General features: G+C 38.8%; 1 protein-coding gene across 26 annotated transcripts in view; it reads right to left on the bottom strand.

The window, feature by feature from the left end:
• The window catches only part of PARD3 (par-3 family cell polarity regulator), a 648392-nt gene that overhangs the window by 370104 nt on the left and 251051 nt on the right, over nucleotides 1–27237 (bottom strand). For all 26 annotated transcript variants that reach the window (XM_077896592.1, XM_077896595.1, XM_077896596.1 and 23 more), the window contains one exon: nucleotides 11901–12081. In XM_077896592.1, the coding sequence (XP_077752718.1) occupies nucleotides 11901–12081 (181 nt within the window). The remainder of the gene's footprint in view (nucleotides 1–11900; nucleotides 12082–27237) is intronic.

Here is a 27237-nt window from a genome sequence, read left to right on the forward strand (position 1 = left end):
GATTTGTTATAGCAGGATTAGAAAACTAGCCCATATGTATAAACAGTCACATATACACACACAGAACTACATACAGCCTGCTCTTAAAACATGGGGGCAGAAAATTATATAGTAACTCCATGTAAGCTTCATGCCCCACTTTTGAAGACAAGAGGTGGCAAATTTTAGATGAGGAAGAGAAATGAAAATGGAGGACTGTAACTTTTCTGACTGAAGCAGAGACACAGATACAGGCTCATCCATATCACTGCCCACCTGGCTCCCCCTTACTGCCTTGGAGTGGATGCATGACCTCTGAAGCTTTAACCATGCATCACAGACCCATACTCAGCATTCGGGGCTTTTTCTTCCTAGGAATTTTGATTCATCAGTGACCTTGTTTACGCGTCCCATTCCCAAACCCCTTACTCTGGTTACAAAAGAATGGCTATTATCAAATATTAGTGTGTACTCATACATTTTTATGCAAGCTGATTGCCAGCTAGTTTTTGTTGTATTAAGTCATAAATCTTTATGCTGTAACATCTCTGCCAAGCAATGGAATACTGTTTTCCAACTCATTAACACAAATTCTATATTTAAAATAAATACTTCTCACGATGCTTTAAATAACAAATTAACTAACAGATCAGCCATGGAACAAAGTACATTCTTAAATCGATGATAGATTGAGTAAACTTGCCCTTTGATTACTGCTTTTTCCATATTGTGGTTGGTCTGAGGCCTCCTAGACTGATCCCATTGTAATTTTCCATCTGTAAACATGGTGATCGTCTTCATAAAATGATTTATTTTCCTGAAGTTACTCTTACACTCCTTCCATCACTAAATATCAGCCGTGTACATGTATATATGTACTCACACTAACATATGTATACATGTCAGTTTCTAATTATTACCAGGGTACCATTCTCTGAACAAAAAATGCTATTCTTTGATTAGGTGGAAATGACGACAGCACAGGCAACAAGATGTCACAAATGCTGCATTTCTCCTTCACTCCAAAAATGGTGGCTGCAGAAAATATAGGGTGAAGAAAGCATTCTACAACTATTAGAAAGAATACAAATTAAAAGGTGACCCATGCTGGGAACACACGGTATGAAAGTATTTAAGGAGAAGCACCATCAGTTTTTTGGATTTCTGAGACCAAAAAGGAGAAAAAGTAGATGAGGTAATGAAAGCATAATCGCCTTTTTGGAGTCATGAACATTCTAAACTAAAGTACCATTGATTGCCAGTATGAGGAAAATATTTAAAGGAAGATTCAAACATAAGATCTGGAAAGATCTGGAGAAAAAAAATCTCTTTGTAAGAAGGCACGATCAACCCTTTCTCAACTCATGTGCACTTACACGCAGTGAGCCACACTAGCTGCACACACTGTAGCAACCAGATTTGTTACAAAGGAGAAAAACTATTTGCTAAAATGTAGGGAATGAATTGATCACTGAAAACTAATATATTACTAATCTCTAAATCAATATGGATGATTTTAGTAAATACAAAATAACATAACGAATTCACACACTGATTTACATGTAGGTTTTTTTCTTTGAAGTGTGGCCCTCACAGAGACTACTACCGGTGCATTCCAAGAAAAATCAGAAGGGGTTAAAAAATCCCCGGTGCATTTATCAAGCACCTTGTGCCTTTTGTGAAGCTTCTTCTCAGTCCTTCACTATTTGGGACTGACACAATGATTCTGAGAAATGAAGCCCATCTCCATCTGGGTATAGGAGCAAACACAACTGGGAATAAAAAGCCATTTCTGACATTAAAAGCAATGAGAGTGCAGCCCAGGTGGCTCAGCGGTTTAGCGCCGCCTTCAGCCCAAGGTCCTGATCCTAGAGACCCGGGATCGAGTCCCACGTTGGGCTCCCTGCATGGAGTCTGCTTCTCCCTCTGCCTGTGTCTCTGCACCCCCCCCCCCGTGTGTGTGTGTGTGTGTGTGTGTGTGTGTGTGTGTGTGTCTCACGAATAAATAAAATCTTTTAAAAAATAAAAATAAATAAACGCAATGAGAAAATAAATAAGTAAACATGGTCTCAAGAAGTAAATAAGAGATCTATATCAAGTGCGGCAAGAAGAGAAGAAAAGATTTTATCTGCAGGCTTTCCTGCTGACAAAATAATACACAATATGGGTCCCTCTGTGACACGCGCTAACAGAAAAAGAACCTACATACCTGGTTAGAATGAGAAAATGAAAAAGAAGTCATGTTTACAATCTAATCTTGTCTACTAAAACATTTTCATACAATTATTTTCTCTATGTAGTATACTTCTTATTGCCATTTGGAAATGAGCTCCTTTGCTTTGATTTAAACTATACTTTCCAGGGCAGCCTGGGTGGCTCAGTGGTTTAGCGCTGCCTTTGCCCCAGGGCATGATCCTGGAGTCCTGGGATTCAGTCCCACATCAGGCTTCCTGCATGGAGCCTGCTTCTCCCTCTGCCTGTGTCCCTGCCTCTCTCTCTCTGTCTCTCATGAATAAATAAATAAAATCTTTTAAAAATTTAAAAAAATAAAATAAACTATACTTCCCTAACATATTCATAGCTATTTTTACCTTTACAAATTTTAAGTGTCAGTAACTATTTCTGCATTTGATAAATAGATAATTAGGAAAATAAGGTATATTTCCACACAAAAGCAAGAGTACAAGGCAAGATCTCAGGGCCAAGTAAAATATAATAGCCAAGGGCAAAAAGAAGGAAGGAAGGAAGAAGTGTTCAGGCAGTGGGGAAACCTTTGAGGGAAAAACAAATCTGTAAGAAGTGTTCTCTTACAATTTAAGTAGGTTTTAATGGATACAGAGAGCTTCATGCAAGAGGGGTCCAATTCCACATGGTTTGGGTCCAATTTCAAAGGCAACTTCTGGTGAAGTGCCACACGTCCACATGTCGAAGGTGTGGAGATCCTGCCCAGCCAAGGCAGCACTGAAACCCCCTGCGGGCAAGCTTCTTCAGATGAAAACAGTCTGAGGATTGCTGGCTAACCACAGGCTAAAAGTCCACCTGATCACATGGGGCAGAGAATTTCTTAAAAAAAAATAATACTCCTCAGACTAATGGTCTGACAGTCACTATCATTAGGTGTAAAATATTTTCTTCCACATGTGTAGGGATTTGTTAAAAATTCAGTGTTTCACATAGATGTACCATTAAACAATGTAAGGAGAAAAAGTTTATTCTGCTTAAAGATATCTCAGAAATACTGATGCCAGGTAGAAAGTGCCAAGATGCTTTGACTCCAAGTCAGTGTTGGAAATGCCACAAAGAAACCAACAAAGGGAGCCTGAGATCCGGCAGAAGTTTGTACATTTTCAGGAGTAGCTCAGCTTGTCTTGAACCTGAAGCCCTGAGCCACTGCTAGGCCATAAGCACTGACTATATTAGTTTACTCGAGACCAAGGTTCCCAGTGGTCAAAATAGGGGAAGTGAACCTGGACGTTCTCCAAGGGATGACTACAATTGTACGGAGACATAAAAATCTTTTTCAAATGTTCTTTACACAATGTCATATACTGACAGCCTGTAAGGGGAGAAGCCCCACACCTGCCTCAGTGTTCCTATACTCGATGGTAAAGTAAGCAGACAGCAAGGACAAAGAACACTGAGAAGACAACAAAGTTACTTTGGAGTGCTCCAACATAAAGACACAGATGAAATGCTTTAGCCCAGTGAAGCAAAGGATCACTTCTATTTTATTAGCGTTTTAAAACCTAATGTGTTCTGATGTGTGGAAAATATATTTTGTTCATTTTTTTACAGATGCAACATTTCACAAGTTTAAGATAATGTTACAACCAAAACTACCATACGTTGATTACCAGTTATTTAATTGGAAAATCGAAGGATAAAATAGGCCTCTCTGTGATCCCAAATATCAATGGAAAAAAGATTTTATTTATGGTATTTAAATGTAGTCCTCTGAAACAAACAAGGTGGTTCACAGACTGTGTGCCTGCTGCTGAACCACTGTCGCCTGACAGCCCATCTTATCTGCCAAATTGCTCATTAGGTTTGGCAATTTTCACCTGCGCCTCCAGTTTATATTTCAGCAGGGAATAAACATCAGTCTGCTTTTACCATCCTCTGCAAGTGAGCTCCAAACACCTCCTCAGTAGCACAGTCCCCACCTACCTGCAATCCTCCAAATACACTCACCTTGTCTACATACCATTATTTTTAAAATGTCAATTTGGCTTCCAGCTTTGGAAGCTAGCTTAGCTTAAATAAAGCAAAAATATGGGAGAGAATATGCAAAATAAGCCCCATATTACAAAACTAAGTGGGCTAACAATTCACTTATTTTTTAATACAAGAAAAAGGACACACAAACAATCTGAATTTAATTTTAAAAATGCTTATTTTAGGGAATAGTTCTGAGTGTGGCACAGGTGACAAGACAGCAGTGAAGATGATTCCTCTTCCAATTGGTTCTGACCCATCCAACCTTTATTATAGGCCTGAAAGGAGAATACTCCAATTTATAAATAAACAATAGAGGTAACGTGGCAACCAGAACAAAGAGGTAGCTGAGAGTAGTACTCAGCTCTCAGCCTGTGCCTGCTTCCACTGATCCCTTCCTATGAGCACTCTGACATTCAGAGGCAGATCAATACACAAAAAAATACAAAAGAGATACTTTGTGGGCAAAAAGCAACAAAGATATAAAACAAAATGTCTGAAACCCCATAAAACAACTTCTGATGGAATACTGTTTTTCATTTTGCAGAAGTAAAATATTCACCACCAACCCTGCAATTAGCTAGAAAATTACAATAATTACAGCAATTTTGTATCCCATCTCCAATCCAATTAATAGATATATGACCTTGTCAACATGCAATAATCAGATTGCACCTACAACAAAACTGGATGAGTTTTTATATGCTGAATAGAACTTGCACAGTAAGAAGGTAATTATTTGAAATACTGAGAATACCATTTGTATGCCATGCTCCACTTCACAAGTTAAAAGGAAATATAATAGGAATATTATTTCTATTTTTCAATATATATTTAAATCAAATCTAGAAAATAGTATTCTAGTACCAGTTAATGTTAAGAGAATAGAGCTCTAAATCAAAGATCTTGGATTTCTTAGCAAGGCAAAATCAAGCTGTATATGCTTAGGTATGAAAACAAATTAAGAGATTAACTAACAAATTAACAAGAAAGGGGAGTGGGTGCTAATTTTAGGAAACAATCCTCCTGTAACAATTATTACTATCTCTTTTAGTTCTAAAAGTTAGGAAGGCAGTAAAACCTTACCAATCAAACAGCACTATTTCAACAGAATTTTGCCAGGATTAGATAAAAACTAACCGTAAAATTAACACAGCTTAGAAATGTTAAAAATGTTAAAAGACTTAAAACATAGTAAACATACATAGAATCTAATAAATCAAATACTTTCTCAACATTCCTATAGCAATACTATTTCCAGAAATTTTACAATTACTAGGGCATGATGCCAGTTCCAAAGGAATCTTCAGTCTGGATATTTTAAAAATTATAGATTTCTGAGGTGAAAAGGAATCCAGCCACCAGTCTAAAATCAGGCTACCTTGGAACGTCTGACCTCTACAAAAAAGGTCCTTGAAAATTAAAAAACAAAGAAAAAAAAATCACCAAGTGAAAAAAATCACTAGACTTGAACTCAATGATTAATTTGCATAGGAAATCTGTGCCCCTGAGCACATTTGGTCTCTAAGCCTGGATTTGTGGACACTGAAAAAAGAGAGAGTAAAAAATGTATCCCAGAATTGTGAGGTTAAGAGAAAACAGTTCAATCTGACTCTGTATTGAAGAGACACAGTGTGTCCTAATCAAGAATGTATGTCCCATCAGGACACCTGGCTGGCTTAGTCAATGGAGCACAGGATTCCTGATCTCAGGGTTGTGAGTTCAAGCCCCATGTTGGGTATAGAGATTACCTAAAAATAAAATCTCTTAAAAATTAAGAAAAAAAAAAAAAAGAATATATGTTCTATTTGCTTGGGTTCCATAACCACTCAATCCTTTAAGACATCCTTTATCACCATTACCATCCTACAGTCTTCTGTTATCTGTGCTTATCATGTGCCCATCACTGTATTCAGACTTTATTTCTTTTATAAGATTTTACTTATTTATTTGAGAGAGAGCAAGCACAAGCACTGTGAGCAGCAGAGGGAGAAGCAGACTCTCCACTGAGCAAGGTGCCTGATGTGGGGCTCCATCTTGGGACCCCAGGATCATAACATGACCTGAAGGCAGATGCCTAACTGACTGAGCCACCCATGCACCCTGTATTAGGACTTTAAAGACCTCATTACTACTCACAACAATCCTGAGGTAGGTACTTAGACATTAAGGAATTGAGGCTGAGAGAGACTACTGGTCTTACCCAAATGCCCAAAATGACGTGACACTGCCTGTAGTCTTTCTAAATCATGAATATACTACTCTGTACTGCTAGGAAAGGAGTCTTTGCATAGCAAGCTCATGTTAAAAGCATAAAGTTGAATATACTACCACTCAAACTTATCAAAAGTCTGGATTTAAAAAAAAAAAAAAAACAGGAAAGACGATTTGTCCAGGTTACCTGATATGTGGTTATCTCTAAATCGAAGCTTGCTTTTGCTTGAGAGGATGGAAAGACCATCCAAGGGATGTCAGTACACCAAAAATTGGGGGGATTTGATGTCAAGATCTTCACATTCAATTTACATCTCTCCCTAAAATGGCTCTACTATCTTTAAAACAAAGGAGTCAAGGTGAAATGCTGGCTCTTCTTATCCATTTCTCCCTAATAAACAGTAGCTAAGGGCTGATATTTATCCAGGAGGCAGAGGAGGCCCAATACCTGAGGCTCACAGTGCTTTTAGAGGCCAAATGTTTGATTTTTTTTTATTTTAACATTTTATTTATTTATTTACAAAGACAGAGAGCATGTAAGCAGGGGAAGGGGCAGAGGGAGAGAGAGAGAGAATTTTGAGCAGACTCCCTGCTAAGCTCAGAGCCCCATGCAGGGTTGGATGTCATGACCCTGAGATCATGACTTGAGCCAAAAACCAAGAGTTGGATGCTTTACCAGCTACACCACCCAGGTGCCCCTTAATTTCTTTTAAAATCAAAAGAAAAACAAAATGAACTTTGAGAGTTAAAGAAAATGTTTTAATTTTTTCCTCATATAAAAATGATACTTTTAGGGCATATGAAAACTATGAAATTTTAAAGTTATATGAACTTTGAGCAGCTTTTCTACCTCACAAGATGGGGGGAGGAACAAAACAACCCCCCACATACACACATTTTTAAAATTACAAAATAAAAAAATAAGCATCACTTATCCCAAATCTCAACAATTAATGAGATACACCACTGCACATACAAACTTCCAGCATGGAGTGCCTGGGTGGCTCAGCTGGTTAAGTACCCAACTCTTGGTTTGGCTTAGGTCATGATCTCAGTCAGTGTCACAAGACAGAGCCCCATGTGGGGCTCTATGCTCAGCATTGAGTCTGCCTGAAACTCATATTCTCTCTCAAAATAAATAAATAAATAATCTTTTTTTAATAAGCAAACAAACAAACAAACCCCCAGGGTACCAAACGAAGGGACATTTCAAAAATAATGACCTTGATGTTGAGAAAGTAAATGACTCAGGCTAACCAATCCTTTTGCCACTCAACTAGTTTCTAGTTCATTCCTTTCAACAAAATGAAAGGAAGACATAAGTCAGTTGTCTTTCCACTGATACATCAATAAAAATAATTTGATGAAGGATCACTAACTGATTTTTGGTGCTTAATTTGGAGAAAGATTGAAGAACTGATGGTATAGCACTGTAACAAACTCTGGCTACACCCTCCTACTCGCTTCCATGAACAAAATTTGTCAGATAACAATTTCCTATTCTATAAAAATTTATTTTTTTCTACAGTTGGTATACTAATTGAGGAGAAAATGCCATTTAAAGGATACATTTATAATTAAAATAATTTCTGGGGTGCCTGGGTAGCTCAGTCGATTTTAGTTCTGGTCCCAATTTCAGGGTCGTGAAATGGAGTGCCCAGCATGGAGCCTGATTAAGAGATTCTCTCTCTCTACCCTCACCCTCCATCGGCCCCTCCCCCATCCCAGTCACACACACGCTCTCTCAAAAAATAAATAAATAAAAATGAACAACAGCCATTTTATACGTAAAAATGAAAATCTAACCTACAGTCTGCAGAAACCAACCTAATGAGCCAATCCGCTACCTAGAGGAATCAGTCCAGGAAATCAGACTATCTGTAGCAACCAGTTCAGGAACCCAAGCAATAACCTCTGCTATGGCACAAACTAGCTAGGACCTGATTAATAATTGACAGCTTCTCTAATCTTTGAGTCTGCTTTCAACTTAGGAACAGCAGAAAAAGCCAAACATGCACCCTTAACCAATCACAAAGGATATTCTGCTTCTTGGTAGCCGACCTACAGTTACTCTATGCCAACAGCTACCAGTCAGGGCACATCTAAGGCCTCCCCTTTGTTTTACTATAAAGCCTTCCTACTTCTCTTCCTGCCAAATACAAGTGATGTTAGCTGAGTCCCCTGCTATGGCAAGCTCTAAATAAAGAGTTTGTTCTCATTTGGATGTTCTCATTTATTTCCACATTAACAGGCAAATTTTTTTACATTGCATATTTATGCTACTTTGATCAATTAGGTACTAATAATGACCCACCAGTATATTTGCATTTTATGTGGATGTATTTTCTTTGTTTCAGAGAAACTTGAAAAGATGGCCAATAAAAGATATTCAGGCCTAAAAATACATTAGGTTAAAACTCGGAGTTCGGGATCCCTGGGTGGCGCAGCGGTTTGGCACCTGCCTTTGGCCCAGGGCACGATCCTGGAGACCCGGGATCGAATCCCACGTCGGGCTCCTGGTGCATGGAGCCTGCTTCTCCCTCTGCCTGTGTCTCTGCCTCTCTCTCTCTCTCTCTCTCTCTCTCTGTGACTATCATAAATAAATAAAAATTTAAAAAAAAAAAAAAACTCGGGAGTTCTATTAAATGAAACAAAGCTCAAGAGAAACAGGAATTAAGTAAACTTTGAAAAGTGTTAAATAAGTGCCTCATGTATGTACTTCCTTTAGACACACACACACATACACACAAACCTTTCTTAAGAGTAATTTTAAACACATATAAAAATAGAATAGTATACTGAATCCCCACATAGCCACTCAGCTACCCATTCCCCAATCCCAGCCTGTCGACTTTGAAGCAAATTCCAGATATATCATATCCAACCATAACTATTTCATTATGTATTACAAAAAGATAAACACTTTTTAGAAAATAATTTCAGGGATCCCTGTGTGGCGCAGTGGTTTGGGCCTGCCTTTGGCCCAGGGCGCGATCCTGGAGACCTGGGATCGAATCCCACGTCGGGCTCCCGGTGCATGGAGCCTGCTTCTCCCTCTGCCTATGTCTCTGCCTCTCTCTCTCTCTCTCTCTCTGTGACTATCATAAATAAATAAAGAAAAAAATATTTAAAAAAAAAATAATTTCAATAACAAGCAAACCTAAAAAGAAATAAATAATTTCTTAATATCAAATAATCAGTGGTCAACTCACCAATCAGATATGACTACTATTCTTTTGTTGCTGTTTCATTTAAATCAGGATTCAAACAAGATTCACAAATTACAAGTGGATGTTATATCTCTTAAGTCTCTATTAATCTGTGTTTCCTCTCCTCTTGTTTCCCCTACCTTGTGCTTGACCTCTGGGTCGAACCTGAGTCATTTGTCTTGTATTGTTTCCCACCATCTTGATGCCTTAATCAGGTGCTCATAGTATCCCCTATCTTTACCAATTTACTCATCGTGTATCACAATGCTTGGCCCAGCATACTCCAACCCTGTATTATGTCTGAATCAGTGGTATTAAAATAGTATGAAAAACCATCTTAATAGATAGGGGACTCGTATATAATGGGTAACTTTTACATAGTCACCAAACCCTGTATTTGGTAAATGCTTACCATAAACTTACCCAATGGCTGCCAAAGCCATAAAATCTAAATAAACTTAGCATATAAAAATCAGAACTAGAAAGTAGTATTTACATATTCTCCCACTGATGGCTACAACACAGTGCTTCAAATATAAGTTCCTTTGCTCAATAAAAACAAGGTAAAAGAGATATTTTGTGTTGACAACAGCATTTAAATTTTAACACACAGGACCAGCCAAATGTGGGTGGTGGTTCAGTCAGTTAAATGTTGATGCATCTAGAGCAAAAGACACAAAGTGATGAAATTCAAATTCTTAACATAAAGATAGCATTACCTTTCCTGTAACACTTTGTTAAGGTGCAGCTAAATTAAAGGTGCATCCTTTATAAAACACAAATTAAAAACTAGTATAATAACACGCCAAAAAAAGCTCTGTATTTATTTATATACAATAAGAGTATAACTTTTCACATAAGAACACTACTTGCCAAATATCAGGTACCTGAACACCTGTACTATTATTTAATTAAAACTTACTTTAAATCACATTTAGGCAATCCACATTTTATAAAGGAGTTTATTCAAAGAAGATAATTATTAAAGCATGGGCTAACTGAGCTGTATACAATAAAGTAATTAGTGTACCACTTACATACTACCTTGCATACCAGATGGTACGCACCTCACATTTTGAAAAACATTACCCAAAGTAACTCCAAGATAAGATTTTTAAAAGAGCATATGCATATATAATCAAATACTATTTCTACAAAATTGGTCTAAAATATGTTTGTATATGTGTATAATCAAACCTAATTTTATAAGAATAAACTATATTCAGGGCACTAGGTGGTTCAGTCACTTAAGTGCCTGCCTTCAGCTGGTACTGGGATCTAACCCTGAGTTGGGCTCCCAGCTCAGTGGAAAGTCTGCTTCTCCCTCTCCCTCTGCCCTCCTCCCTGTTCATGTTCTCTCTTTCTCTCTCTCTCTCTCTCTCTCTAACAAAATATTAAAAGTAAATAAATAAACCATATTCTAAATACTATCTAACTATTCTATATGGGACTTTGTATATTATTATAGACTATTGTTTATATTATTACCTATTGTATATGAAGATCTACTGCTATCAGTAAAATCACATTCAACTTGAAAGACTGCAATGTTTCTAAATAGGTTTGACTAAAAGATAAATGATTTTTGACTCACAGTTTTCTTGAAATGGATCTTCTTATTCTTAAACACTGCTCAATTATAAGATTAGACAATTACAAACACAATTGTAAACACTATATTTTTAGCAAAAGCTCTTCACTCTTCCGTAAACCTGCCAGTAACGGCTGACAGAATTCTTCAGGCAAGTGTCCTAGAACTTGAGTACTTGATGAACCCAGATTTCTAGGCTTCTGTATTTTCTCTCCTTTTGATGGTATCCTAATCGCAGCTTTCCAGATCTCTGATGATAATTCTGGCTGAGGTCTCTTCATCACCTTCTCTTCAGATAAAGTTCAAGTAATGGTTGTATCCAAGTTGATTATCAATCAGATACGCTATGTTTTGGTTCAGTGTGAAGGCCTTTGACTTACTATTTGATCTAGCATTCAGATGAAAAACACGGCAAGAAAAACCAGGGAATGTAACTTTACCTATTATCCTTAGTTACCTTTAGTGAGCAATTAAAAGTCTACTAGTCTAAAGTAAAGTAAGCCCAGTATATTAAAATGTGAAGAATCTTGCCTACCTCTCCAGCAAAAGACATTTGCACAGGTTCTAAACTTAATCAATTTTTGATAAAAACAGATAATGAATTCCATTCACGGGAGCATGGCTGGATAACAAGAGTTGGCATTCCTGTAAATTAAGATGAAACATGCAGAGAAGAAAGAGCTTTCACTTACTTGCACGAAGAACTGAAGGTGTGACCTCAATTTCACTTGTAGCTTGATAAGGCTGAAAGGCTGAAACATTGTTGGTGCCAAGCTCACTGCCAAATATCTCTGGACTCTGGGTACCTGTGGAGCTGGCACTGGTGCCATCACCTCCATGATGTGGATCTTGCTCATCAAACACTGCTACCAGCTAGAAAGGAAAGGTAAATTTGCATTTATAAACAAAGCCATTTAAAATTGCTATAAAAAAATAAAAAATAAAATAAAATAAAATTGCTATCAAACAGATGAATTACTGAACTTTACCTCTGAAGCTAAGAATACACTAGACATTAACGAATTGAATTTAAATAAAATTAAATTAAAAATAAAGTGAAAAAATAAAATTGCTACCAAAAAGTTACACTGTATTTGACATAAATCTACAGAGGAAAAATACTGACATTTAAGCAATCAGGAATATTATGTCTAAGGAAGCAAAAATTCAAAGAAATAGTCTTCCCCTGAGTTTTGATGCTTTACTTTTATATTTCCAAGTTGTACATTTCATATCCAAAATTCTAATGGTGAAAAATAATAAAATGGTTTTCTATAACAGAACACTAAGGGAGTCAGGGTAGATTTAAATCTTTTTGTAGGGACGCCTGGGTGGCTCAGTGGTTGAATATCTGCCTTTGGCTCAGGGCATGATTCTGGGATACGGGATCGAGTCCCACATTGGGATCCTTATGGGGAGCCTGCTTCTTCTGCCTACGTCTCTGCTTCTTTCTTTGTGTCTTTCATGAATAAATAAATAAAATGTCTTAAAAATAAATAAATAAATCTTTTTGTAAGTGACATATTAAGTGGAAAAGAAAATGCATTTCTGTATATATTGCATATATATGATCTATAGTATCACATATACAACAAAAGACTTAAGGTACCTTTCACATAGGAGGAAGGAGTATTAAAAATTATACACATCTACCCATTTATGCATAAGAAATATAAGAAGGATAAAAGATACGGTTGTCTCCCAGGATTGTAAGAACAGGATTGGAAAAAAAAAAAAAGGGGGAGGTTGGCGGGGAAGAAAAGAATTAAATAATTTTGGAAAACTATGTTCACTGTTTAATGTAAGGCTATAGACAAAAAGAACTTTCACATAAATTTGTTTCTCACAAGTGTATAGTTTAGAAATCCTCACACTACTATACATATACACATACACAGAGACACACCCCAGGAATCAATGAAAAAGAAAAATATTTTGGATACTGAGAGTCTAAATTCTTATTACCAGAAACATAAGTTACAAATAAGGAAAAAAACTGTGATACTAGATTAAAATTAGAGGCATCAATATGAACATGTGTTTTTTTTATAAGTGGGTAGGTAGGTAGACAGATAAAAAGGGATGTATGAATGTTAATGAATATATGATTCTTAGCTCTCCCCACTGAGAGGTCCTAGAAGCAACCGCACACAGTATGAAGGAATGCAAGTGCTCAGATCTTGGGTTTCTGATACCATTTTCCAATAAATGAAGTAGCACTCCTTAGAAGAATGATTAATTCCAGAGGTGGGGCAGAGAAAATATATGATGGGCTTGGAACACCTGTAATGCCAAACAAAAACCAAAGAGTACTCAAAACTGAAAGAGGCACATCAAAGGGAATCAGGTGCCAACCAGAAGGAACTCCCAATGGCCAAAGTTGTGACAACTCATTAACAAGTAAATAACTATACAACTGGATTTTAGTCTAAAAACAAACAAATATTTTGAGTCCATAATGATACAAATCAATAATTGAAGAAATAATTAAAAGTGGAAATGGATAGCTCTTTCATACTGTAGCATTCCCATTAATAAAAAGAGAAGGGGGGATCCTTGGGTGGCTCAGCGGTTTGGCGCCTGCCTTTGGCCCAGGGCAGGATCCTGGAGTCCTGGGATTGAGTCCGACATCAGGCTCCCGGCATGGAGCCTACTTCTCCCTCCTCCTGTGTCACTGCCTCTCTCTCTCTCTCTCTCTCTCTCTACCATAAATAAATAAATAAATCTTTTTAAAAAAAGAGAGAGAGAAGGAATGATGGAAACAGAAGTCATTACCAAGCAATCTCCACAGTACTAACTGCTGTAGGCAAGACCACCAATGGAAGCTAAAAATTACTGGTGAAAATATGATGAGAAACAGGGTATTTGCATATCTCAAAGTATCTCCCCACAAAATATTTTTTAATTAAAAAGAGAAAAATGGTGTCTTTACAGGGGAAAAACTTGGCAGAAACTACTTTACCAAGGTTAACATTACCAGTAATGAGTCATATCACCCTCTGAAAAAAATGCATGGAGAACAAAAAATTACTTCTGTGGTATTCCTGCTAAAAATGTGTATCTTTAATCTAACCACGAGAAAACATGAGACAAATCCAAATCAAGGGACATCCTATAAAATAACTCACATTCTTTAAAAATATTAAAGTCATGAAAGCAAAAGAAAGGCTGATGAAATGTGTAAATTAGAAGAGACAGAGGAGAAACAACTGCATGCAATGTGAAATTCTTGCCTGGATCCTGGACTAAAAAAAGGACATTGGTGGAAAAGAGGCAGAATTCAAATGATGTAGATTAGTTAACGGTATTGACTCAATGTTACTAGTTTCCTATCTTTGATAATTGTCCCAGAGTTATGTCAGATTCTACATTAGAAGTGGATGAAGGGAATGTGGAAATAGTCTCTGCTAGTTTTGCAACCTTTCTCAAGTATAAAATTATCTCAAAATTAGAACTTCATATTAGCATTACAAAATACCATGAGAATTAAAATCCAATCTATTTTTTCTTATACCTAAACCATGGCAGCACTTTAAAATCTCCGAGTAATAAAGTTTAAGGGACAGCCCACCTTATTCATTCACACTACAACCCTCTGCCTAGTAAACTAAGCTTGGCATTCCAAGGAAGCAGAAACATGTCTAACCCAAAAACACCCACTCCTACCTTCCTCCCATCTAAGCATTTCCAATACTAATAGTCCTATCAGTTAAAGGACGGTATGATAAATTTACAGAACATGAGAAGTATTTATAATTACAATCCTCATTTTGTAGACAGTTTTGTCATTTTGAACAAATGTTATTTCCATATATTGCCAATCAACTCATAAGACAAGAGAGAAAACCATCATAAATTCATAGAGACATGAAGACAAACAAGAAGCTCAGAACCGTGTTGTGGCATCATATATAATTAGCTGATTAAACAACATGGAGGGAAGTTAAGTAGTAAGAAGAAATTAAAGTAGGATCACTCAACCTTATAATAAGCAACATAAGTAGGAAAAGAAATCCTTAGCAGTTATAAAAAACAGAAAGGTGTTTGCATGTACACACAGAAGCTTCCAAATACAGAAATAAAAATCAGTCTGTTTATCTGACATTGACTGGCAAGAATCTCCCAGAATTATTAACACAGACATTCTGCTAGATCAGGGGTCAGCAAACTTCTGATGGGTCCAAATAGTAAATGTCTTTGGAGCTGTGCAATCCTTGCAGCTTCTGTCACGACTATTCTACTCTGCCACTGTAGCACAAAAATAGCCAGTGGCAATATACAAATAACTGAGCATAACTAAGTTTAAATAAAACTTTATTTACAAGCAGGCAATGGACCAAATTTGGCCCATAGGCCAACATCTAATAATCCTGCCCCCTGAATGCTCATCCATCCAGGAACATCCAATTGGCAATTTTCAATTTGGGAAATGAAACTAAAGGTCAAGGTGCCCTGGTAACCCTGATAAACTATCAATATCCATCTCTAGCTCTTCACTGAGATTTTGAATTTCCACACTTGATTTTAATATCATCAGACTTCTCACAAGGTGCATGGCTTAATATGCATTTTGAAGATACTAAGTTCTGACATTCGGTGTTTAATTGGAAGCAAATGAAATTCAAGTTTTGTTATTAGCTTTTTACAATGGGGTGTTCTCTCAAGAATCTAGTCCTTTCTGCAAAATGAGAATGGAGATTGCAAATTGCAAAGAACAAGTATTTAAATGCCACACATGGAAGAACTTACACATGTATATTAGTTTCAATAATTATCTCCAGCATTTTTTAGAAAATACAAGTATTATGAAATCTGGACTGTGTCACGAACAAATGCTGTTTGAATTTCAGTGGCAGAATCACAGTTGGTGATTTGCAATATGCCAATAACATACAATTTCCACAGCTTTCTTTTAAACCAAAATTTAAGTGTCAGGTGCAGATATGAAGTAATTTTGTGTTAAATTGGGAAGGGTATATAATTTTAGAAAATCTACTCTACAAGAATGCACATAGTAACACAGCAAAAGAAAACCAGACCTTCACAAAAAAAAAAAAAATCACATATTAAAAATCTCTATCATGCCCTTCAAAAATAAAGGAAATGTCTGCTTTTAAATTTGTGAAACATGACTCATATTCATATTTTAACAGATGGAATCTTCTCCGCTGTCCATGAAGTAGATCATCTTTGAAAGTTCATTTTTACTTTCAATAGTTATGACTTAATCTCTCTTCTGATCCATTCATACAACAAATCTCCATGAGAACAGGCATGCTGAACTTAGGATAACACCCACAATTTAGGATAAACCCACATTCAAATAAACTCCAAACTTGGCCATACATTCCTCACCCACATCAGGACAAATCATCTTAACTCTTTGAAACATATTCTTTTCTTTAAGCTGTTTTTAAAACAGCACATGCAAACACTTATAAACCACTGGGATAATAGGTAGCCCCTTTCATGGGTAAAATTATGTGCTGAGAGCCCAGAGCTGTATGTAGCAAAGCATCTAAGAGCATAGGATTCAGAATCAAACAGCTCTCCATCCAAAAATAGCTCTGATCTTACTCTGTCAATGGGTGTTGGTAAATCCACTGGCCCCTCTACCATGTCTCAGCCTTACAGTCCTCATCGTAAAACAGTGAATGGTGGCTGTGGTAGGCAGAATCAAAGACCCACAAGGGGTCTATGCCCAAACCCCAAGACCCGTGGATGTTAACCTTCCATGGCAAAAGGAATTTAAAACTATGACTCAGATTAAAGACCTTACACTAGAGAGATTATCCTGAATTATCCTGGGGGAGGGGGCATCTAATTACACAAATCTGGAAAAGTGGAGAACCTTTCCCAACTGTGGTCAGGGAGAATTTGACAATGGTTAGAGATGCTACATTGCTGGCTTTGAAAATGAAGAAAGGAAGTCATGAGCCAAGGAATGTAAGGGGCCTCTGGAAAGCAAAGAAATGGATTCTGTCCTAGAACCTCCAGAAAGGAACAGAGCTCTGCTTCCACCTTGATTTGAGCCCAGTGAGGCTCCTGTCCGACTTGTATCTACAGAACTGTAAATTAACAAATCTGTGAGACTTTAAGCCATGAATTTGTAGTAACTTGTTATGGCACTAGTAGGCACTAATAGAGCAGCACTGCCTACCCTCCTAGAGCTGCTGTGACAAAGAGATAAGATATATGCTTTCAGAACCCAAGTGCACATTTACCATTAGCTATTATTAAGTTACATTGTGCTGGGTGACACACACTTTTGTAAATTTGAGGACCAGTTTCAAGAGTAACTGAAGACTGAGGCCAAAACTCTTCCACACACCAAGGATAAGGGGAGGCGCGGGGGGGGGGGGAGAGGTGCAGGGTGGGGAACAAGAAGAGGAAAGGAGAAGTCTTGACAGGGGCATCTGAGTGGCTCAGTCGGTTAAGCAGCCAACTCTTAATTTCAGCTCAAGTCATAATCTAAAGGTCCTGGGATCAAATCCAGATCAGGTTCATCCCAGGACTCCCAAGATCATGACCTGAGCCGAAGTCAGACACTTAACTGACTGAGCCACCCAGGCAACCCAATAAATAAATCTTTACCAAAAAAAAGGAAAGGAAAGGAAAAGAAAGGAAACAAAACGAAACGAAAAGGAAAAAGAAAAGCCCTGCTAGAAAACTGAACATCACAATAACCACAAAATGAACTTCTCTTGCAGGGGTTTTACATCCTCTCCTTAACTCCTCACACAAAAATGGAGCAGACTTTATATTTCATTTCAGAAAAAAGAAAACTAAGACTCCAAGATTAATATGACCAGAATTTAACTATAAGTAAGTACAGAATGAATCTGAGTACTAGAAATCAAATCTATCCAACTTCAAAGATCCTTTTTCTCCCAAACCTCCTACCTCTGGAACATCTAACATATTGACAGCGCAAGCCCTGGGAAGCTGCACACTATAATCATCTATGAGTCTTTGAATAGGATTCTGTTCATTCTTGATTAACTAAAGGTAATAATCCACCTTACCAAATTAACATAACTTTAACACCAAGACCTAAAATTTTCTGAACATATCTGAGGGAAACCAAGATAATTTTAAATAATTCTATTCTGGTGATAGCATCACTCAGTCTTAATCAGAAGAGTTTTTTAAAATAATCAAAAGATCTTGGAGATTCTGTCTTCATAAAGGAAAATGGCAGGTGACTTAAGTAGTTGTCTGAGTGAGACCTGAAGACCCTCTAGCTCAGACCCCACACAGCTTCAGAAGCCATGGCATGGCCACAGCCCTTGAATCATCTTCTCTGTTGATTTCTTTCCTACACAGGCTGGACACATCCAGAGGAAGCTTATTATAACGGGTCTCAAGAATGTCCTCTGCATGCTCAACATTAATATACCAAACTGTTTGAAATAAAGACTTGTAATTCTTTAGAAAGGCAGCCCTCTTGGTAGCCCTGGAGAAGGTCCAAAGCATGTGGAAAAATACTAAAAGCCACAAGGAACTTAAAGATGCTTGGGAGACTCTCTTCACCTATGGAACATAAGTGGCCTCAGTGAGTAAGCTAGACTCCACTGAATCAATTGGTTTATAAAATCAAAACAAAATCAGCAAGAAACACAAAAGAGATAATGCACTTGATTGTGCCTTCAGTGGGGAGTTATTTGTGTTTGCCACATTTCTTAACGTGCTTCCTGACACAATAGGATGATGATGATGATGATGATGATGATAATGATGCCCTGAAATAATGAGGGCATCATGCAACACATACCTCTGAGCAATGGCAGGAAGATTTCATGGGCAAATGTGCCTCAAAGAATAAATGAGACAAAAAGAAAATGCAGTGTAAATGTGAGGGCTACAGCACAGTACAATAAGTTTCTAAAAACTAGTAAGAAAAATCAAGTGGTTAAAGGCACATGTATTTTATGACTGAAGGGATACTGTTCCAAAACATATGACTCTAAACTCTCATGTTCCATAACTGCCTATTTTCCCTCACAGGTCAATCTGTGAATTTCTACAGTTAGGATCACACATACCAGTAACTTCACTTTTTCCTCCCTTTCACTCAGGGATGTACTTTTTAAAACATGTTAAAGTACATCAAGCACATGGGTTCCTGAATTCATCCATTTCTTAAAAAAAAAAACAAGGAACAAAAACCTTTCATTTACAGTTGTCTCCCATAAAGCATACTTAACAATCTACAGCATATCTATAAAAGGAAAATTAACAGGTAGTACCATGATTACATGGGTTAGCATAGTGTGTAATCTACACGTAAGAAGGGAATCTAATGAGATTATTTAAAGATTTTATTTATTTATTCATGAAAGACACGGGGGGGGGGGGGCGCAGAAGCAGGCTCCACGCAGGAAGCCCGATGTGGAACTCGATCCCAGAACTCTGGGATCATGCGCTGAGCCAAAGGCAGATGCCCAACCGCTGAGCCACCCAGGCATCCCGAGATAAATATTTAATAGTGCCATTTCAAACAACATATCATGTAGAGGAGGGCAAGACATGCCCAGTGCTACCTGAACAACCAAGGAGACCAACACCATCACACACCCCTACCTATCAATAGTCAAAGGTCACCTGTCTCACAAGAGCTAATAGCATCCTTTAAGAAAATGACAGATACCTAAAAAGGTATTATGCTTCATCTGGAAATCACAGTGAAACATATTTAGCTAGGACACTCCCCAGCTTACATTTCCAAGCTGGGATTTAATTCTGCTGTCCCTCGGGATGATACACTCGATCACCCACTGAGCCTTCAAACTAATTAGATTCCCAATTTAAGAATAATGTTCAACTAACAGCCTTTAGTATATCGACTACAAACCACAATGAAAATATGCAAATACCATAGCCATAAGCTAGCTGACCCACTTGTCAGATATAATGTAAACCCTCTTCCTCCCATCCTCATCACCAAGTGTCACTGTTCCATTTGTACCCCTCCATAAAGTTACAATTACATTACACTACTGTTTAAGTGTTAACAAAAAGTATGATTGCACGGTAAGATAGAGCAAAATAACTCTGATATTGGCTAATCACACATAGATAGGCTGACTCCAAATTGGAGGAAGTGGCATTTCTTATGATGTTTATCATGAACACACACAGCTTTCTCTCAAAGAGATGACAGTAGTTAAAATTGGGAAAGAAGCAATGTGATCCTCGGAATCAAATGTAATGATATAATAACTATTATATAGACATGGGGAAAACTACTGAATTAATCTGTAACTTTCTGATGACTGAACTTATTTTAATGACATAGAGACACTACTAGATCCTTAGTCATTCTCTGAGCCTTACTTGCCATCATGGTTCATTAAAAAAACTCATTTAAAAAGAGCTACTGTTTTACTGGATGAATAAGCAGAACAATAGTAAAAGAATATATTTGAGCCAAGGATGTTTTATAATAGTAGTAATACAAGTTATATCAATGCAAACTAACTCACTACAGGAGAATCTCAAGCTTGCCATTAAAGAACTTTAAATGCTACATTCACTAGATTAATTCTGTACTTCATCACCATTTCAAGAATTAAGTATATTTTGTCTGACAGGAGGGGAAAAAAAGACCCAAAGCTTAGAAATTAACTCTAAAATGACAGGAGCACACTAAAAGCTAGCCACTTTTCCTACTGGCTATGCCAGGAATGGCAAGAAGCTAGGAGTCCTTGCCCTGCAGTGTACCATGAGGAGCAACTATAAATCCACCCCAACTTCGATCTCTACAGCTTAAGATTTTAGAAGCAGCTGCCCCTCGTCTATGATACCTTCCCTACCTTGCCGCTCTGCCAACCTTCCAACACATATCTCCTAAAAGTGAGTAAGATGTGGAAATAAGAATCAACAACAAGGTGCTTTAATCTGTAGACAATTTAATGCTTCACTATTAGTATGTACAACATATTGATTCACAAATAGCTATTCAGGAAAAATATTCAGGAATAGCTGCATTAATGAATGGGAAATGACAGACTCCCTCAAGAGTAAACTTCTATGAATGCCATATTCCAGAAATTGGGGATCTAAATTTAAAAAAAAAAAAAGTTTTATTGATCAAAGTCTAACATCATGGAGGAAATAGGGCATAATGAGACAAGCCAAAGCCATACACACATAGCGTTTCAATGTCTTGCTCTGAAATGTAACACTCACAGCATCAATCATGATATTACTTGAGCTTTATTTACTGAGCACAATGACCTTTGTCCCACAAAGGCGTGCTATTGCCCCCTTGGTTCCCAAGTCTGTCACCATGCTCAGATCCCCCCAACTCCTGACCCAGGGAGCTAAAGGATGAGAAGCTGCCGATGTGATCCCTCAGCCCAGAAACACAGCATCATAATTACACTGTGCAGGATCATGAAGTCTTAAAAAGCTCATGCCCTGCTCTTCTGTGCACCCGGATTTTGCCTCCATTTGGTGAGTCCACCAAAGCAAGGTTGAGCCCTTTGATTAGGAAGGTGTTTTTTAGTTTAGCTCTTCAACACACCAGGTAAATTAAGCAAGGGCCTATTCCACTGACATGAAAACCTTGCCTCAAAAAGCCCACACCACCCCCAGCTCCTCCTCCCACCATACAACTAGCAAGATACAGATGTTTATTACATCGGAGAAAAGGTATAGTCCAATGTAAGCCTCTGGCTGCTACTGTACCCTGCCCCTACCAACTTGTACCATAGAGCACTGGAGTGTTGGAGTCTATACCAGGTGTTTGCAGGCACAGAGGGGCAATCAGCCAAAGTCAGTCTTTCATCAAGTAACACCATCTCACAGAACTTAGACAATCACATACTTTGCCTAATCAAGCCATCACTGATTCCATGGTTGAACATATGACAAATGACTCATCACAAAAATTTCTTGCCAGTCAAATCTGGTGAACTATATATAATACTTTATTTTTTGGCAATCAGTAATGGAAAATTTCCCATCCTAAAATAGAAATTTGAAGGATCACTTCCTTAGTTCTAAATTTTTCAAATCATGTTTAAAATTAAAAGTAGGAGAAAAGAAAACTTGTCTGTGGCTCCAGTCAATCAATCAGTACTAGGAAGTACTTAGGCAGAAAATATCTCAACACAATGTTAGACCTAGAGAGAAGGCAACAGAGGTAAGCAAATGATCCCCTCTGGCATTTAAAGACAAGATAATATTTCCAACTCAAATAACTAGCCTTGTTTCCAAGGCAACTTGGCATTTGTATAGGGAACTCACTAGGGAGTTAGAAATCCCTTAACTGCTGACTTCAGGATTTGAACCAGACCCCGACTGATACCTTAGCTGCCATCTAAGAGCATCATCAGAAAAAGGAGAGTTTAACTGCTGTAAAAGAAGAAAGGAATTCAGATGACTCTATTAAGACTGGGGAGTGAAAGGGATGTAGGGAAAAAAAAAAAAAAAAGGGCATGAAGAAAAGCAAGCAAGAAAAAAATGGGAGTTGCTGTTTAACACTGATTTCTTTTCCAATGAAGGTGCATAAAAATCCCACTATTCTGTTCAAAGTTCTGAATGAAAGTTCAGTTTACACTGATACATAATAAAAAGTCACTACTCATTCTGACAACCACAGGCCAATATTAGCAAAAGATCAAAGTTCAATGAATTTGTTTTGTAAAATATAATGATAATGTTACATTACAAAATGCCTTTCAGATTAATTTGCATGCAAAAAGGATAAGTGTGATTTTTAAATACCCACCCAGAGGCAGAGATGAAAAACTTCAAACATTTTCTGACTCCTTTTTGCTACACTCATTATTTCAATACCTTCTACAAAGGAGAGATAAAGGTGTCCTTGACATTAGCCTAAATTATCTTCAGTATGCAACACAATGCTGATTAAATTAGGCTCATTTTAATCAACTGGCAGGTTTATTCAAAAAGTAACTAAATAATAAAATTCTTTATAACAACTCTTCATTAGTATAACCTGTTTTAGCAATGTTTTTTTTAAGTGAACACAGAAAAAATACTAATTGTATGTCAATCCTTTCTACCTCATATTTGACAGATAAAAGAAATAGCAAGTTAAACATTTTCTCCAATCCACAAATAGCTTTAATACTGAAATGTAATGCAAATCTTTTAAAATCTAGTACCATCTAATGGATGTAGGTAGCCGAGTTCAAAGAGTTTGGAAACCTCAATTTTTATGAAAGTATATTCTGGGATCCCTGGGTGGCGCAGCGGTTTGGCGCCTGCCTTTGGCCCAGGGCGCGATCCTGGAGACCCGGGATCGAATCCCACATCAGGCTCCCGGTGCATGGAGCCTGCTTCTCCCTCTGCCTGTGTCTCTGCCTCCCTCTCTCTCTCTGTCTCTCATGAATAAATAAATAAAATATTTAAAAAAAAAAAAAAATATTTTGAAAGTATATTCTGAGGATAGCCAAAGCCTCTTGCTTTCCTTTCACTTACTTTGCACGCACAAGAATGGACCCCGTATGTGACCCAGAACAGTGGAATCAGAGTCCCGTTTATGCTGGTGTTTGCTGAGCACTCCACTCATTCCATTACCATGAGGCTGCCAGTCTTGAACTGGTTCCCCAAAATGAGTGAGGCTCAGAGAGGTGATTCAGCAGGTGTATGATCCAGGGCAGGTCCAACACTCTGGGTCGGGTCTCAGTCCTGATAGGGTTGTTGCCTTTCTTACTTAATCCTGACAAATTGCACACACAACAGCTCCCACAAATAGCAAGTAGTCAATAAATGTCAGCTATTATTATTATTTGAGACAGCTTCAAGAGACTGAGATTACCAACAGAGGAAGATGAAGGGCACTGGGATTAAGTTAAATTGTATGAACTTTCATCCTGAAAACTGTAGAACATCCTTGAATGCATACCAGTTTAATTTGCACTTACTCTGCAGGTTTCAAGGACTATGAAGGACTAGAAGGGTAAACACAGCTCTTTACACCAACAAGGAAGAAGACATGAGGGCCTAGACTAATGGAAAGTCGGTGGAATGAAAAGAGAAGTAAAATGTATAATTATCAAAAATTCAGAACCAAAACTGATTTAAAAGGATTTGGTACATGGTTAGGGCTGGTACTATGAAGGAGGGGATCAACCCAAAATGCCTAGGTTTGTGGCTTGGGTGGCTGGGCAGAGAGCAAGCACAAGGAAAAGAATTTTGGAGAAAGAATGATGCCTTCATTTTCAGGTGAAACTATCGTATATTCAGTACCCAATTCCCAGTGGACAACTGGAAATGGGAGGTTGTCTTGCAAAGGGGAGTTCACGGCTAAAGAAATATAAGTGAACAATGACAGCATGTAGGTGGTAGCTGTAGCCATGAGTCTAGTTAAGAACCCCAGTCCAAATGTGGAGCATGTACAAAAATCAGGACCTTAACCTGAATAAAGCTGAGATTGCAGGTTTCTCTTCCTGGCCTTCAATTCCACTTTTAAAGATATTTGAGAAGAACTGACAAAAGAATGTTAAGTAAACTCAAGGCAACATGGTTTCACAGAAACTGGGAAAGTATCATGAAGTAGTATTTAAATGCTATAAAGGAGGCATATTAAAACATTCTCAGAAAGGTTACATCAATACATATTTGAACAAGTAGGATCTAGTTATTTCACACCAATACTAAAATAATTTTAATAACAAGGGATAAATATTTTAAAATATGAATAAAGTTAATTTTTAGTCCACTGATGACTTGCATAGACATGCATATATTTGTTCAAGTGGCATTAACCAGATAAATTCATCTTTACAATAATACGCTTAACAGATAAGGATTCCATAAATAGTTCTTGATTTTCTTGTGAAAGGGTCTATTTCATTAATCTTCTGCTCCTGCCTAAAAGGTACCCCGATAAATATATGCTGAATTAATATCCCTTACTATATCTATTTTGCAATCCCTTTGAAAAGTGTAGAGAAGTTAATACAAGTAGCTAAAGTACTACAAGTTCTCTGGGCATCATTCCCTAACCTAATCCCTGTGCTTAAACCCAGAAAATCAAGCTTTTTCCACAGCCTACAAAAAGAGAGAAAGAGATTATGGCTTATACGTTAGTTCAAAGAATGATACCAATTACCCATGTCATAGTCTTTCCACTTTTCAACACTCTATGATCCAGATCTCATTATTCTCTCAAGCCAAAAGTATGTTTGAAAGAGGCTGAGCCTAGGAAACAGTAGATTAATGCCAAGTAAGAGCCAGTTCATGTTCTTGCAATCCCTGACCCCTCTGGCCTCTGGTTTCCTTATAGTACCACAACCTTCACTTCTGATTAAACAATTTTGGCCCTGCTCAGAAGGTTATGGTTCATCACTTGTTTCATTTACATTCTTTCATATCCCGGGCTGAGTATGTGCCAAGAATTGTGTGACATACTGGTTTTAGACCACTGTTACGATAATAAAGCCATGAACATTCTCCACAGAAAAAAACTCATACAGGCACTGAATCCTGGATATTTCAGCAGATTCACACAGCCTTGCTCCAATAGAATAAAAAGAGAATCGAAAATACATCTTCTGACATTTAATTAAATGTCAATATACATTTCTAAAATTCTATTACATCACTGATACCACAAAGCTATCCATGAGCTGAATATAAATCTCTTCTAAATATCTTCAAATTCTCTTTATTTTTACCTTAAAGTATTTGTTACTTTTTCTGCTCTGTCTTCCCATTTTACTATATAAATAAATATTCAATGTTAAAACCTAGAAACGGAATTCCTTTACATCAATTAGAAGAGTCGTAACACAAAACTTGTATTTAAAAAATGTGATAGGAGGGGCAAGACGGCGGAAGAGTAGGGTCCCCAAGTCACCTGTGCCCACCAAATTACCTAGATAACCTTCAAATCACCTGAAAATCTACGAATTTGGCCTGAGAATTAAAGAGAGTCCAGCTGGAATGCTACAGTGAGGAGAGTTCGGCTTCTATCAAGGTAGGAAGACGGGGGAAAAAGAAATAAAGGAACAAAAGGCCTCCGAGGGGGAGGAGCCCGCGAGGAGCCGGGCTGAGGCCGGGGCGAGTGTCCCCAGGACAGGAGAGCCCCGTCCCGGAGGAGCAGGAGCTGCACCGACCTTCCCGGGGGAAAGGGGCTCCAGGGAGGTGGAGCAGGACCCAGGAGGGCGGGGATGCCCTCGGGCTCCGGGGACACTAACAGACACCTGCGCCCCGGGAGAGTGCGCCGAGCTCCCTAAGGGCTGCAGCGCGCACGGCGGGACCCGGAGCAGCTCGGTGGGGCTCGGGGGCGGCTCCGCGGAGGGGGCTGCGGGGCGGGAGCAGCTCGGGGGGCTCGGGGGGCTCGGGGGCGGCTCCGCGGAGGGGGCTGCGGGGCGGGAGCAGCTCGGGGGGCTCGGGGGGCTCGGGGGCGGCTCCGGGGAGGGGGCTGCGGGGCGGGAGCAGCTCGGGGGGCTCGGGGGTGGCTCCGCAGAGGGGGCTGAGGGGCGGGAGCAGCTCCGGGGGGCTCGGGGGCGGCTCCGCAGAGGGGGCTGCGGGGCGGGAGCAGCTCGGGGGGGGCTCGGGGGCGGCTCCGCGGAGGGCGCTGCGGGACGGGAGCGCAAATCCAACAGTGCAGGCCCGGGAGCACAGGGCACCGGGACACAGCCCAGGATCCGGCCTCCCCCGGGACAGGCAGAGGTCAGGAGGGCCCAGGACAGCGAGGACGCTCCTGCCCTGAGCTGAGCAGATCAGCGGCCCGGCCCGGAACCTCCAGGCCCTGCAGACCGAGAGCTCTGGAGCTACTGCAGGAGCTGACTCCAGGGCTCCAGAGCTGGCCCCGCCACTGTGGTTGTTCCGCCTGGGGCCTCACGGGGTAAACAACCCCCACTGAGCCCTGCACCAGGCAGGGGGCAGAGCAGCTCCCCCAAGTGCTAACACCTGAAAATCAGCACAACAGGCCCCTCCCCCAGAAGACCCGCTAGACGGACAAGTTCCAGGGGAAGTCAAGGGGCTTAAAGTATACAGAATTAGAAGATACTCACCCGTGTGTTTTGTTTTGTTTTGTTTTTCTTT

The sequence above is a fragment of the Canis aureus genome, chromosome 5 (genome assembly GCF_053574225.1).
Source record: "Canis aureus isolate CA01 chromosome 5, VMU_Caureus_v.1.0, whole genome shotgun sequence".
Lineage (NCBI taxonomy): Eukaryota > Metazoa > Chordata > Mammalia > Carnivora > Canidae > Canis > Canis aureus.